The sequence below is a fragment of the Bombus terrestris genome, chromosome 9 (assembly GCF_910591885.1).
Source record: "Bombus terrestris chromosome 9, iyBomTerr1.2, whole genome shotgun sequence".
Classification (NCBI taxonomy): domain Eukaryota; kingdom Metazoa; phylum Arthropoda; class Insecta; order Hymenoptera; family Apidae; genus Bombus; species Bombus terrestris.
The window spans coordinates 11,738,267-11,750,832 of record NC_063277.1 but is presented as its reverse complement, the minus strand read 5'-3'; the positions used below and the strand labels follow the sequence as shown (position 1 = coordinate 11,750,832).

Genomic DNA, 12,566 nt, shown 5'->3' with positions numbered 1-12,566 from the left:
ATATTCGATGCTATTTCGTATACACACTCGTGAATACATGTGTGGTATTTAGTTACCTATACATATTTATATACGTATATGTATACACAGTCCGGATTATAATGGGGGATAAGATTATTTCAGAGTTGCACACTTGTTGAGTCTCTTGCATTGTGCTTACAATACCCGTAAGCGTTGAGTAATTTGATTAATTTCGTTCAGACTGATTTTTCTTCACAATAATATTTTTAGAAGAAATAAAACCATGTCTGCTGGAAATTTAGGTAAGTTATATTTGTAATTATTAAAAAAAAGTTAAGAAAAATAAATGAGAATAAATGAGTGAAAAATCAAATTTTCCAGACCCGGAATACTTATGATTAAAATTTATTAATATCTATAATTGATTTAAATATTAGTTATTGATATATTATTAATTTATTGCTTATGCGATTATAATTGCTACTATTATTACAATTATGAATATTTTGTAATGTTATATATTACAAAATAAATTTTTTTTATTCAATAAACTTTGTCAAATAAAGTAACTAGTATATTTATGTCATAAAATTAACTTATTTTATTTTGTTTATTCTATTTCTAGCATTATTGAGTGTATCCGATAAAACAAATCTTTTACCATTTGCTAAAAAGTTACATGAACTAGGTTTGTCTTTAGTTGCATCTGGTGGAACAGCAAAATCTTTGAGAGATGCTGGTCTCCCAGTGAAAGACGTATCTAATATCACTGGTGCACCTGAAATGCTTAATGGAAGAGTCAAGACTCTTCATCCTGCTGTTCATGCTGGTAAAGACATTCATATATTTGAATTTATTTTTTATTTTACTTATGCTATACATACTATATAGAAAGTTTATTTATGTAGGTATACTAGCTAGACTCACAGAGTCAGATCTGCAAGATCTTCATAAACAAAATTATCAGCTCATTCAGCTTGTGGTATGCAATTTGTATCCATTTGTAAACACAGTTACTAAACCAGATGTGACAATTGAAGATGCAGTAGAAAATGTAGATATTGGTGGAGTAACTTTGTTACGAGCTGCTGCTAAAAATCATAGTAGAGTAACAGTTATTTGTGATCCTAGTGATTATGAAAAAGTTGGGAAGGAATTAGAATCATCTATTAACAAAGATACTTCGTTGGAAACTAGGTATAGTTTAAAATAGATATTAATAAAATAGATATTAATTAAATATTATAAAATAGTTTATATTCTATTAAAATAGATATTAGAGAAAATAGTTTTATACTTTAAAATATTGTATCTTTTTTTTTATTTTTAGACAAGTATTAGCACTTAAAGCATTCACTCATACAGCAGAGTATGATAATGCTATTTCAGATTATTTCCGTAAACAATATAGTAGTGAGGTTTCTCAATTGACATTAAGATATGGAATGAATCCACATCAGAAACCAGCACAAATTTTTACAACTTTAGATAAATTACCACTGACTGTAGTAAATGGTTCCCCAGGTTTTATTAATCTTTGTGATGCATTAAATGGTTATCAGTTGGTGAAGGAGTTAAAGGCAGCTTTAAATTTACCAGCTGCAACATCTTTTAAACATGTTAGTCCAGCTGGTGCAGCAGTTAGTGTACCACTGGACGCTGTAGAAGCAAAGTTATGTCAAGTAGATGACTTATTACACCAACTTACACCACTAGCAACTGCTTATGCACGTGCACGAGGAGCAGATAGAATGTCAAGCTTTGGAGATTTTATTGCATTATCTGACACATGTGATGAAGTTACTGCTAAAATCATATCTAGGTAATGTATGGTATAATCAAATTAAAAATTGAAGTCAAGAAACTATTAGTTATTTTTTATTATTATTTATATTTTAGAGAGGTCTCTGATGGTATTATTGCACCTGGCTATTCAGAGGATGCCCTTAAAATTTTAAAGAAGAAAAAAAATGGTGCATATTGTGTTCTTCAAATTGATCCAAATTATGTACCATCTCAAATGGAGCGTAGAGTTCTGTTTGGTTTAACTATGGAACAAAAACGTAATGATGCTGTTATTGATAAAAATACATTTTCCAATGTAGTAACCAAACATTTGACAACCATTTCTGATAGTGCTATGAGAGATTTAATTGTTGCTACTATTGCTTTAAAGTATACCCAAAGTAATTCAGTTTGTTATGCAAAAGATGGGCAAGTAATTGGGATAGGCGCGGGACAACAATCAAGGATTCATTGTACAAGACTTGCTGGTGATAAAGCTGATAACTGGTATATTGTGTTCTTAATATCTAATATCTGTTGCATATATCGTAATAATCGATCTATTATTGTCAACATTATAATAAATATTTTTCAGGTGGCTTCGACAGCATCCCAAAGTTACTAGTATGAAGTTTAAGAAAAATGTAAAACGAGCAGAAATTTCGAATGCTATTGACAATTATGTAAATGGATCTATTGGAAAAGATATGGATGAGGCTACTTGGGCAGAAATGTACGAGGAAGTTCCACAGAAACTCTCAGAAAATGATAAAACAGAATGGATAAACAAAGCGGACAATGTTGTTTTAAGTAGCGATGCCTTTTTCCCATTCAGAGATAATGTGGATAGAGCTAAATTGGTATATAGTTTAGTTATTTATTGAATTATCTTGCCATATCATTTTCTGAAATTTTAAAAGGTAGTTATTTAATTACAGAGTGGCGTCAAATATATTGCAAGCCCTTCTGGTTCTGTAAATGATAAGACAGTAATACAAGCTTGTGATGAACATAAAATGGTATTAATTCATACTAATTTGAGATTGTTCCACCATTAAGTAAAAAAGATATGATTCAACAATTGCTTTATTGTTTAATTATATCAAAGCATTATACATTATGAAAACCATATCGTCTATAGTCCATTATAGTAATGAAGAAATAGTTTTACAACATAATAAATTTATCAAAAGTTAATGTATGGTTGATTGTAATATTGAAAATGTACTTTTATATGAAATAAAATGAACTGACAAAAAATATGTTATTTCTTAATTTATTTTTGTTTACTTTTGAATTTTTCATTTAGAAGATCAATTAATAGATGTTAATGATAAATTAATAGATGTTAAGAGATATTATATAATTTATACGATTTATGCCAGAACAATATAAATGGTGTAATAAAAAAATGAAAATACATAAAATAATGTGATATTATTGGTTAGCCATGTATCAATGTGAATTGGTTTTCGTTTGTGTTTTTCTAGTAGCAGCGAACTAGTGCTGTGTTCAAACTTCGAATAATAAACAAAAGCGAATAAATTGCAAAAATGAGTAATTCAACTATTTCTGATCAATCGCTCATGGACAAGTCTATGCGGAGTGTTTTCGGTAAGAAACATTGTTTGATATTAGATTATTTTTTATTAATGATACCGCATAACCTTTAAATATGTATGATCTTTTTGAATAGTCGGGAATATCCCGTACGAAGCCACAGAGGAGAATTTAAAGGATATTTTTAGCGAAGTTGGACCAGTGCTTTCATTTAAGTAAGTTCATTTTGAATTTAAATATTATTAGTTAATAATAAAATAATTTTTATTTTACTTGTAAATAATAATTTCGTAAATGACAATGTTATTGTAGATCTTTATAATACTTACAAAAATTTGTAATTTGATTAGATTAGTGTTTGACCGGGAGACAGGCAAACCAAAGGGATATGGCTTTTGTGAGTACAAAGATCAAGAGACAGCTCTTAGTGCTATGAGGAACTTGAATGGTTATGAAATTGGTGGAAGAACATTGCGGGTTGATAATGCATGTACAGAGAAGAGTCGAATGGAAATGCAAAGTCTTTTACAAGGGCAGAATACTGAGAATCCATATGGAGAAGCAGTGCAATCGGATAAAGCTCCAGAAGCTATAAGTAAAGCTGTTGCATCCTTACCACCTGAACAAATGTTTGAACTTATGAAACAAATGAAACTTTGCGTACAAAACAATCCAAATGAGGCACGTCAAATGTTGCTTCAAAATCCTCAGTTGGCATATGCCTTGCTACAAGCTCAGGTAGTAATGAGAATAGTGGACCCTCATACAGCAGTTAATATGTTACATAAAGCAAATCCAATCCCAGGTGTATTAACACCTTCTGATAAGCCAGCTGTACATCCAGTTGTACCCCGAATAGAAGAACCATGGGCTCCTACGCGTCCAGCAGCAGTTACTAATCCTCCAGCACCAATTTTTGCTGGTGAGAACAGTGAAATTTTAATTTTATTTGTCTAAATTTAGATATCATTTAATGTTTAAATAATAAAATTTTATGACAGGTCAAGATGTTGATTTACGTACATTGGACAGACAAATGGATCCACGTCTAGCTAGAATGGATCAAGATTTAAGAGGACCACAACAAGTACAACCAACACCTGTCAGTGTATCTCCAGCTGTACCTGCCAATACAGATCCTAGAGCACTTAGTACATTCAATATTTCGGACAAGTTAGTATTTCTTTCATGTTAAACAAATCTCTTAAATTAATATATTTTAAGAATGTGTTCTTTTTTACAGCACACTTCCTGTTGAAGGAGTTGAGAGGTTCTACAATTATCATAGATAATTTAAAATCAAAGTATTTAAAACATTCTAAAAGCATATGATTTTTTTCAGTTTCTGTCGTGATCCAAGAACAGACAGATTTGGTAGAGATCCAAGGGATCCTAGAGATCCAAGAATGCCTATTGATCCAAGAATTACAAAAGCTAATCGTAAGTTTTTCAAAATATTTCTTATTTTCTATAATAATGAGAAATTCAAAATAAGAAATTTAATTACTTCTTTATAATTGTATCTATTTTTTGCTAATTTTATCCTTTAGCACCAGTGCCAGTTGCACTACCAGTGGTACCAAGACCTGTTGCAGCACCTACTGGTCAGTCTTCGAATGTTGCTACAGCTAGTGTAGTAACTCCAGTTACTGCATTGACCACGTCAACGACATCTGCAACGTCGAGGCTTATGGCAGGCATGTCTCCAGCGGGAAATATACCGAGCGGAGCGTCTGATCAAGAGAAGGTATTTAAAAACAAATTACATATAAATGTCATTTATTTTTATATAAAAATATATAAAATCTTACATTATTCAGTTATATAGTAGATGACAAAATGTAAAAATAATTACTAATTTCATTGTAGGCGGCTTTAATAATGCAAGTACTACAATTATCTGATGAACAAATCGCTATGTTACCACCTGAACAAAGGCAAAGTATTTTATTGCTTAAAGAACAGATTGCTAAAAGTGCTCAACGTTAATATATTTCTAGTAATTTTTTCCTTTTATAACAATAAACATTTAAATTTGCCTAAAAACTGTAATACTTCAACATATAAGCTTAGTTCGTATGATTAATAAGTTTTTAACATAAAATCTCATTTTGGAATTTAATAATTTTATACTAGCTTATCATTGTAAATGATAGAAATAAATATATGTTACTATTTAAGGATAATGTAGATCGTCAATTTTTTTTGATCTAACCTCGAATAAACCTTCTTCAATTAAGGTATTGTACATAACTTTCCCACATTTTTCGTCTTCATACAGTTCAACGCTCATAAACTCTTCATCAGTTTCCTAAAACAATTAATTTCATTGTTTATCATCTATTATTAAATGTATGATTAATCAGTACATAATTACTTACTTTAATTTTAGCTATAATACGTTTATTGTACATTTTTTCTAATTGAGAGACTAGCTTATCATGATCGAATATAGAAACAACTTCTACATTCCACAATTTACACTTCATTGCAATAGTAGGTATCTCTATCCATTCTTTCTTTAAAGTGTACAATTCACATCTTTTATGTAAATAAAAGAATGGTTTTTATATTAAGTTAGAATAATATATTAATATTATAAACCAGATAAATGTGACTTACTGTTGTGAATTTACTTTTCTATATTCGTCATTACCGTAATCTACATAAAGCAGTTTAATTTCAATATTATCTGAATTTATAATAGGTTCAGATTCCGTTATTAGACATCGATACCAAAGATTATCATTGAATTTCGCGCAGCATGGAGTATCTACAAATAATAAATTCATTCCAGTTCATAAGATACATAAAGGTGAAGGTATATAGAATTATTTGTTATATTTAATATTTTCATAATCACTTTCATTAAAATTCATAGCAAGTCCTTTCTTATAAATAATTATTACTTTTAGTTGAGTAATACTTACTAACAGTAAACTTCGTAATCAATGGTTGTTTGTCCGCATTTTCTTGCAAGTCATTCATTAAAAGTTCATACTGTGTATAATACGCATTTAAAATCTAAAATGGATGAAATATTTACTTACGTTGTAAATATTTAAAATAAGATGAGAAAACGAGGCATGAGATGATAGTTTCATAACATACCGTACAATGAATATTTTCTTTTAATTGAGCATAGAAGATAGTAGGAGTAATACAGCAACACATTTCTATCTCAATATAGTCTATGTCGTTTGGTATATTTATAAGTTTATAATGCATTGAAAGATCTTCTTGTGAAGCAATATTAGGAGTTGAAGTAATTGTTGTCTCTAATTTAAACCATGATACATTTTCAACATCAGTTACAGTATCATTGTCAATATTATGTACAGTATCTGTATCATTGTCTGGAAGCAACACAGAATTTCCAGTAATAATTGGATCACTTATCACGTCATCGCCTAAAGAAAATGATCTCGGGTTTTCTATAACTGCATCTGAAGTAACATCTGTAGTAACATTTGTAGTTACTCTATTTTGGAATGTAATGGCCTCAATATTAGGTTTAATGTTCATTTCCAATTCATTGATAAGAAATGTGATTAAATCAGTTTTCTTTTTGCAGTATTTGTTTGGCAAGATCTTTAAAGAAATCTGAAACATTGCAGGCGTATTAAATTAAAAGAGATATGAATAAATAAATAAAAATGAAACTTAATTATTTTATCAAGTTTTAAACATTGTAAACGTTTTTCCTATTTTATAAGCATTGTCAAATTATATTAATTTTATTGTTGAATGAAGTTTGTTTTGCTAACATTACTCACATTGAGGTATTTTTCACTTCTATAAATGATTGTGACTTCGCATTCCTGTTCAATGAGAAGCTTATGTATTCTATCTAAATCTTCTGTTGCCCACATTCCACTCTCAGTCCCCTATTAAAGTAAATTTAATCAATAATTTTAAAACATATTGATTAATAGATAATATATGGAATAATTTAAACTATTTACCGGATTTAAACCTTCGATCAAACATTTTGTGCATTGAATTGGAATATCTTCTAAGATAACTTTTTTCTTTAAATCTTCAGTTGTACATTGCTCTATGTTTCCATAGTCTACAAATTCTACCTGTAATAAATATATTTCGTAAAGTATTACAACACATATGTACTTTGTAATTGAACAGATGATGGGAATAAACTTTTACATTAATTATGTCGTTTCCTTGAATCTCCACTATTTTTCCTCGGTACCATTTTTTATTTACATGATACTGTGCAATACATGGATCTCCTACAGCCCATTCAGTATCACAAAGTTCAATTGAACGATTGCTGTATATTTTTTCTAATTTCATTTCTATATATTCTAATATTTTACTACCTAAAAAAAGAGAAACATAATAAGGATATAAGAATGAAGTATATTATATGTTTACTATTAAATTTATTACGTTGTATCTTTTAATAGAGTTAATTTAAAAAGTATATACATACTACCCGTTTTGGAATGAAGATAAAGAAAGCCGCTATTATCTAAGTATGTCGGTATAGCAATAAATGTATCTTCATTTATTGGTTCTACTGGCAACCAAGCTGACGATAAAAGTTTCGGAACGTTATCAAATATTTCTTCCATGTTCTCATAAATTTGATTATTAGAATCAGAATTTAAATGATATAATATTGGCTTCGATATCGCTGTAGTAGTAGTTATCTCCATGGGCTCAATGGAGCAATCATTAATTTCAAGCAACTTCACGTTTGATTCATAATTCGTTAATCTTTCAAATTTCTTCATTAATTGTCGTTTCAATTCAATTGCTAAAATTTTATCTCTTTTTTTCGCATACCTGGACATTTTTAAGCGTGTGTAAATCAACTTTTTAAGAGGAAAAAATTGGATAGGAGAATACTATTATTTTAGAGAATATTTGAAACGATGACGTACTCCTTCACGGGTAATGCTACTCCTTTTTCAACCAACATTCTATTGATAGAATTAATTTCATATCTTGTTGGTGCCAATGGCCCGTCCATTTTCACTTCTTTAATCCATAATTCAACCGGTATTGCAGAATCTTCCATATCTTCGTCTTCCTATAAAATGGTGGAGGAAATACATGACATTAAAAGATAATCACATTACGAAGATGTAAAATAAATAACAAACAAATTTATAATGTACAATCTATATAACAGTATTTAATCTGTTTGTATCATGCATTATGATGGTCAGTAGAAGTAAAACTTTTGTTTTACGAACAAGATAAAAAATATTATATGTGATACTATTTAAATAAGATAGATATAAAAAAATTCAGTGTTTTTCTTAACTAATATATTTTTTTCACTTATTTGTGATTAATGTTTACCAATTTAGATATGTAGAATTTGGAAGTCTGATTTTTATCTATGATTTCGCGCAATTTTTCACAAGACAACGATGGCCACGTGGTGGATCCTCCGCAGGGCAATATACCCGTTAGCTTTATCTTAAAAACGTACGTTGATATCTTAGAGAACAGGGGATACAACGGTTGTATGTCATTTGTCGATACAGTTTCTTCGACTCCTATGTCGTATAAAAATGCGACTACTGTATCGTTTGATTTAATATCAACGATTCGGCCACGATAATACATGTCACATCTTGCAAAATAAACTGCACAAGTAGCACCCTTGGTCCAAATATCTCGTTTTGCGGGACGATACTTGCTATAAAATTCTTGCATCTGTTTTATCATTAGTTCTACATCGCTCTGATCACACGTGGCGTCAGAAACGTAAATGTTGTCTGGTGATTGCACTTGGTGTATTTGTACTTTTATTTTGAAAGGATCTTCATTTTCTTCTATGACTTTCTTCATGTTTTCGTTTATTGGATTATTGTAATATTGATCAGATAATTCTAAACAACTAATATTCTTCTTTTTTTTCGTTTTTAAATCGAATGTAGCCATTGTTGTATTGTGCGGACTATGTCATAAAACAAAAAAAAAAAAAAACATTTTTATTACCATAACGTTTGTATATACGTTTGTATAATATAATAATTATATATTTAATATTTTTCTGATTATTTTTAATAAATTGATTTTAGATTTAAGATTTCAGATTTCAAAAACAATATCGATAATATAAAAATGAAAAATAAAAGAGAGAGAGAGAGTGAGAGAAGGGATGATAATTAATGTTTTAAAAGCGTTGTTAGAAAACATTTCAATTATTTACCTAGAAATAATGTACGTTGCTAGGCACTTTTGTACTAGTAAATCAGCGACATTAATACTGTTATCATGTGTAAACATAGCAACGTTGTATGTATCTCCAAATTGATTATAAGGGATAACTTTGAAATTTGACTTCATATCCATTAGAAATTTCTTTATGAATTCCTTAGTTGCCGGCTCCCATTGGTTTTTATTGTTAAATCGTGGCTTTATGTTTCTTAATGAAACTCTTACAGCCTGACGGTGAACAAATGATATTTTGTTTCAGAAGAGAATTATAATTAGAACTAAAGATACATATAAATAAATTACTTGTGTTCTGCAGGACATGTATTTTCTTGGAAGAGCTCTGATAGCATCATAACTTAATACCAATGTATATCCTAAGTCCACGTAGAAAACTTTTATAGTGTTCTCGGTAACTTCGCGTATGAGTCCTCTGTGCCAATATCCATCGACTCCTCGTGCAGCACACGGTAAATCTGTGTAAAGAAGGACACGCGTAATTAATTGTTCAATCAAAGGAATATTTCACCGCGCAATACGATTGGACATTTTAGAAGGTAATTTCTAGGTAGCTTCTATGTTAAGAATCTATTAGGCTACATATTTTGTGAATTGTAAAAAGAACTTTTGTAAGATCTCAATTCTAAAATATATAGTTGTATACTTTACTGTATAATACTTAATAGCGGTGGTAGAACACTCTGGTATTTTATATTATAATATTTACTATTATCGTTAAATATTTAATAAGAGTACTTTAGGAAATCTACCTTTACAAGGTGCAAAGATAATATAATCAGTGGTAGATATATTTTTTTCGTAATCATTCATCATTTCTTGTTGCATTTTGTGAAAGGTATATCTATTTGTGTGTGTCTGTAACATAAATATTAATTTATTAATTCCTACGTTTTTATTCGTTTATTTATTAAACGGAAAACTGATTATTAATAACTGACCGTAAATAATAACTATTAGTTCACCATCTATTAAAGCTATTCATTTACTATGTATTAATTTATATTAGTAATAGTAATAGTAATAGTAAATTAAATATTAATCTACTATCAACTATTTAATAATTTACTGATAACTGAAGAAAGTAGATATTAACAAATTGCGTACCCTTTGAACATATATACAACTAGGAGATTCGACAAATAGGATTTGAACATCCGAGTAAATTTCTAGGTCTAACACTTCCTTAAAATACTTCCTTGTTGAGTCAGGATTCATTCTCTGTAAACAAGAGATCGATGATCAAACCATGCGGAGTAAAATTGAAACGTTTATGGACGATTCGCAATTACCATTAATGTGTTTGGTGAAATGCAAGTGCCGTATTTCATATACGTTAAGGAGTCTTTCACGGATATTAAACCCGAGTCTTTTGATGATATCACGCACAGATCGACGTAATAAGTATCACCGGTTATCATCTTGATGCACATCGATACTACAGAATTTCTAAAAACATATAATATAATAATAATGTAAAATATTATTGATACAATAATTAAAAGTAAATATGATTATTAATAAAAATCCTAAATAATATAATAAATAATAACAATAACAAATATAGAGTTTAGGCTTTTAATTACATTTCCAATTGCTTTGCTAGTTTGATTATACTTACGTGCAAACTAGTTTCTTAAAAACTCGAGTGGCATCGGGATGCCATTTACCATTATTAGGAACAATATCGAACAAAGTGCACCTAAGGGCCATCACCGGTAACATCGCATATTGTGGTATGATATTTCTTATTCTACTCAAAGGTACATTTTCCTCTTTCATGCCATAATCAATAAAGAACAGGCTATATCTTTCGTCATCGTTCATATTCGGTTTCTTCTCTATGACACGTGCACGGTACCAAACATTGTGTTTCGAGCACTGCGCGATGTACAGCGCATCTAGAAACAGAGATATATCCTTTTCAAATGCAGGAAGCTTAAAAAATTGTAAAAAGCGATCATAATGTTGCATTTAGTAGTTCAGATAAATAGAATCCTACTATAGCGGTCATTTCATTATACAAAAGTTACGGAAAGGGTATCGTGTTTAATAAAAATTTTAAGAAAAATACGACCAAAGAAATGGGAAAGTTCAAACTTGAAGCAAGTGGAGTTATCGTACTTAAAGTTACTTCCGTTGGTATTATTCCTGTAGTAGTTGCCAGTGTAGCCAGTCCTTTGCTAAGATCCGATATTTTCTGTTGATTTTGTACTATCTGAACGTAAAAGCAAGAAGGGTCCACGATGTGGGTGACGTTGACCATCTCCGAGGATCCTTGAAACAAAAGAGAATAAATTAATCTTCCATATATAATATTATATAACTTAGAAGTTATATGCCCATGTATCCACATATCATTTATAAGTATCAGAACATCCACTAGTATTGTCAAAAATATAATATTCGACGTCGATCAATCAAGAAAACAATTGATCGATTAGAATTTTGTATCCTCGCAAAATAACGATCCGGATCGTATAATGAAAGTTGGTAGAAACTTAAAAAAACTATCTACAAGAGTTATAGAACAACGGCGTATTTTAACGATTACAATTATTTGGATAATTTTCGACAAATTATTTCTAACGAAAATATTACGTAAATTGCGATCTTTGCATAAACTTGCAAAGAACGTCCTAAGCGATACTCGTTATTAAGAAAAAGTTGTAGCTACGTACCAATACTAGCAAGATTATCGTTCTCTATGACGTTAGGTTTAGTCTTCGGGGATGTTTCCTTATTTTCTACTAAAATAAAGATTTTCATTATGACAAAATTTTCAACTAATAAAATTAAATTAATAAAATTATCAATTATTCGTTTCATAATAATATAGTGTACTCTTAAAATCAACAAGTTTGCAACAATAAGGAGGGCAGCTCCAATATTTAAATTGTATTTATTCGAAGGGAAAGAAAGATTTAGGTTTCATATTTAAAAGTGTGAAAGTTTATTGCTCCAAGTGTTAGCTGATAATGAATTTATAGCATGCTTGATAAAGTATTCTGATTTTGAGTTGGTCGTTGTCGGTTTATTCAAATTAT

The 12,566-nt window shown here is 29.7% G+C and overlaps 3 protein-coding genes across 8 annotated transcripts in view; 2 read left to right on the top strand and 1 right to left on the bottom strand.

Moving 5' to 3' along the window:
* The first annotated feature begins 12 nt into the window (after window positions 1-12).
* Window positions 13-2,928, top strand: LOC100642336 (bifunctional purine biosynthesis protein ATIC). Of its 2 annotated transcripts, none has more exons than XM_048408426.1 (7): window positions 13-263; window positions 587-790; window positions 870-1,158; window positions 1,292-1,783; window positions 1,861-2,253; window positions 2,342-2,606; window positions 2,671-2,928. In XM_048408426.1, exons 1-7 carry the CDS (start codon window positions 245-247, stop codon window positions 2,722-2,724), a joined length of 1,716 nt encoding a protein of 571 aa, XP_048264383.1. In that variant the 5' UTR covers window positions 13-244; the 3' UTR covers window positions 2,725-2,928. The 2 variants fall into 2 exon arrangements, with proteins under 2 accessions (XP_048264383.1, XP_003397599.1); XM_003397551.4 differs by having other exon boundaries at window positions 39-263; window positions 2,685-2,928.
* Window positions 2,929-3,200: 272 nt separating this feature from the next.
* LOC105666049 (cleavage stimulation factor subunit 2) lies at window positions 3,201-5,486 on the top strand. 2 transcript variants are annotated; one of them, XM_012311771.3, is made up of 8 exons: window positions 3,201-3,360; window positions 3,443-3,521; window positions 3,657-4,228; window positions 4,308-4,479; window positions 4,550-4,576; window positions 4,649-4,746; window positions 4,857-5,053; window positions 5,176-5,486. In XM_012311771.3, exons 1-8 carry the CDS (start codon window positions 3,300-3,302, stop codon window positions 5,293-5,295), a joined length of 1,326 nt encoding a protein of 441 aa, XP_012167161.1. In that variant the 5' UTR covers window positions 3,201-3,299; the 3' UTR covers window positions 5,296-5,486. The 2 variants fall into 2 exon arrangements, with proteins under 2 accessions (XP_012167161.1, XP_012167162.1); XM_012311772.3 differs by lacking the exon at window positions 4,550-4,576.
* LOC100648099 (tudor domain-containing protein 1) overlaps window positions 4,330-12,566 on the bottom strand; it is a 318,253-nt gene continuing 310,016 nt past the window's right edge. For all 4 annotated transcript variants that reach the window (XM_048408423.1, XM_012311769.3, XM_048408425.1 and 1 more), the window contains 19 exons: window positions 12,201-12,269; window positions 11,644-11,796; window positions 11,141-11,420; window positions 10,812-10,968; window positions 10,627-10,740; window positions 10,272-10,377; window positions 9,808-9,977; window positions 9,497-9,732; window positions 8,638-9,241; window positions 8,214-8,362; window positions 7,760-8,115; window positions 7,471-7,646; window positions 7,272-7,391; window positions 7,083-7,193; window positions 6,418-6,909; window positions 6,237-6,330; window positions 5,929-6,079; window positions 5,688-5,847; window positions 4,330-5,617 (listed from right to left, as the gene is read on the bottom strand). In XM_048408423.1, coding sequence (XP_048264380.1) covers window positions 5,483-5,617; window positions 5,688-5,847; window positions 5,929-6,079; window positions 6,237-6,330; window positions 6,418-6,909; window positions 7,083-7,193; window positions 7,272-7,391; window positions 7,471-7,646; window positions 7,760-8,115; window positions 8,214-8,362; window positions 8,638-9,241; window positions 9,497-9,732; window positions 9,808-9,977; window positions 10,272-10,377; window positions 10,627-10,740; window positions 10,812-10,968; window positions 11,141-11,420; window positions 11,644-11,796; window positions 12,201-12,269 — 3,833 coding nt within the window. In that variant the 3' untranslated portion in view covers window positions 4,330-5,482. The remainder of the gene's footprint in view (window positions 5,618-5,687; window positions 5,848-5,928; window positions 6,080-6,236; window positions 6,331-6,417; window positions 6,910-7,082; window positions 7,194-7,271; window positions 7,392-7,470; window positions 7,647-7,759; window positions 8,116-8,213; window positions 8,363-8,637; window positions 9,242-9,496; window positions 9,733-9,807; window positions 9,978-10,271; window positions 10,378-10,626; window positions 10,741-10,811; window positions 10,969-11,140; window positions 11,421-11,643; window positions 11,797-12,200; window positions 12,270-12,566) is intronic.

What these genes read in the sequence shown, in the direction of transcription:
- LOC105666049 (XM_012311771.3), top strand. Translation starts at nt 3,300, where the DNA reads ATGAGTAATTCAACTATTTCTGATCAATCGCTCATGGACAAGTCTATG. An exon ending in GGACCAGTGCTTTCATTTAA is followed by an intron (nt 3,522 to 3,656) that starts GTAAGTTCATTT and finishes TAATTTGATTAG; the next exon opens with ATTAGTGTTTGACCGGGAGA. An exon ending in TCCAGCACCAATTTTTGCTG is followed by an intron (nt 4,229 to 4,307) that starts GTGAGAACAGTG and finishes ATTTTATGACAG; the next exon opens with GTCAAGATGTTGATTTACGT.
- LOC100642336 (XM_003397551.4), top strand. An exon ending in TCATCCTGCTGTTCATGCTG is followed by an intron (nt 791 to 869) that starts GTAAAGACATTC and finishes TTATTTATGTAG; the next exon opens with GTATACTAGCTAGACTCACA. An exon ending in GGTGATAAAGCTGATAACTG is followed by an intron (nt 2,254 to 2,341) that starts GTATATTGTGTT and finishes AATATTTTTCAG; the next exon opens with GTGGCTTCGACAGCATCCCA.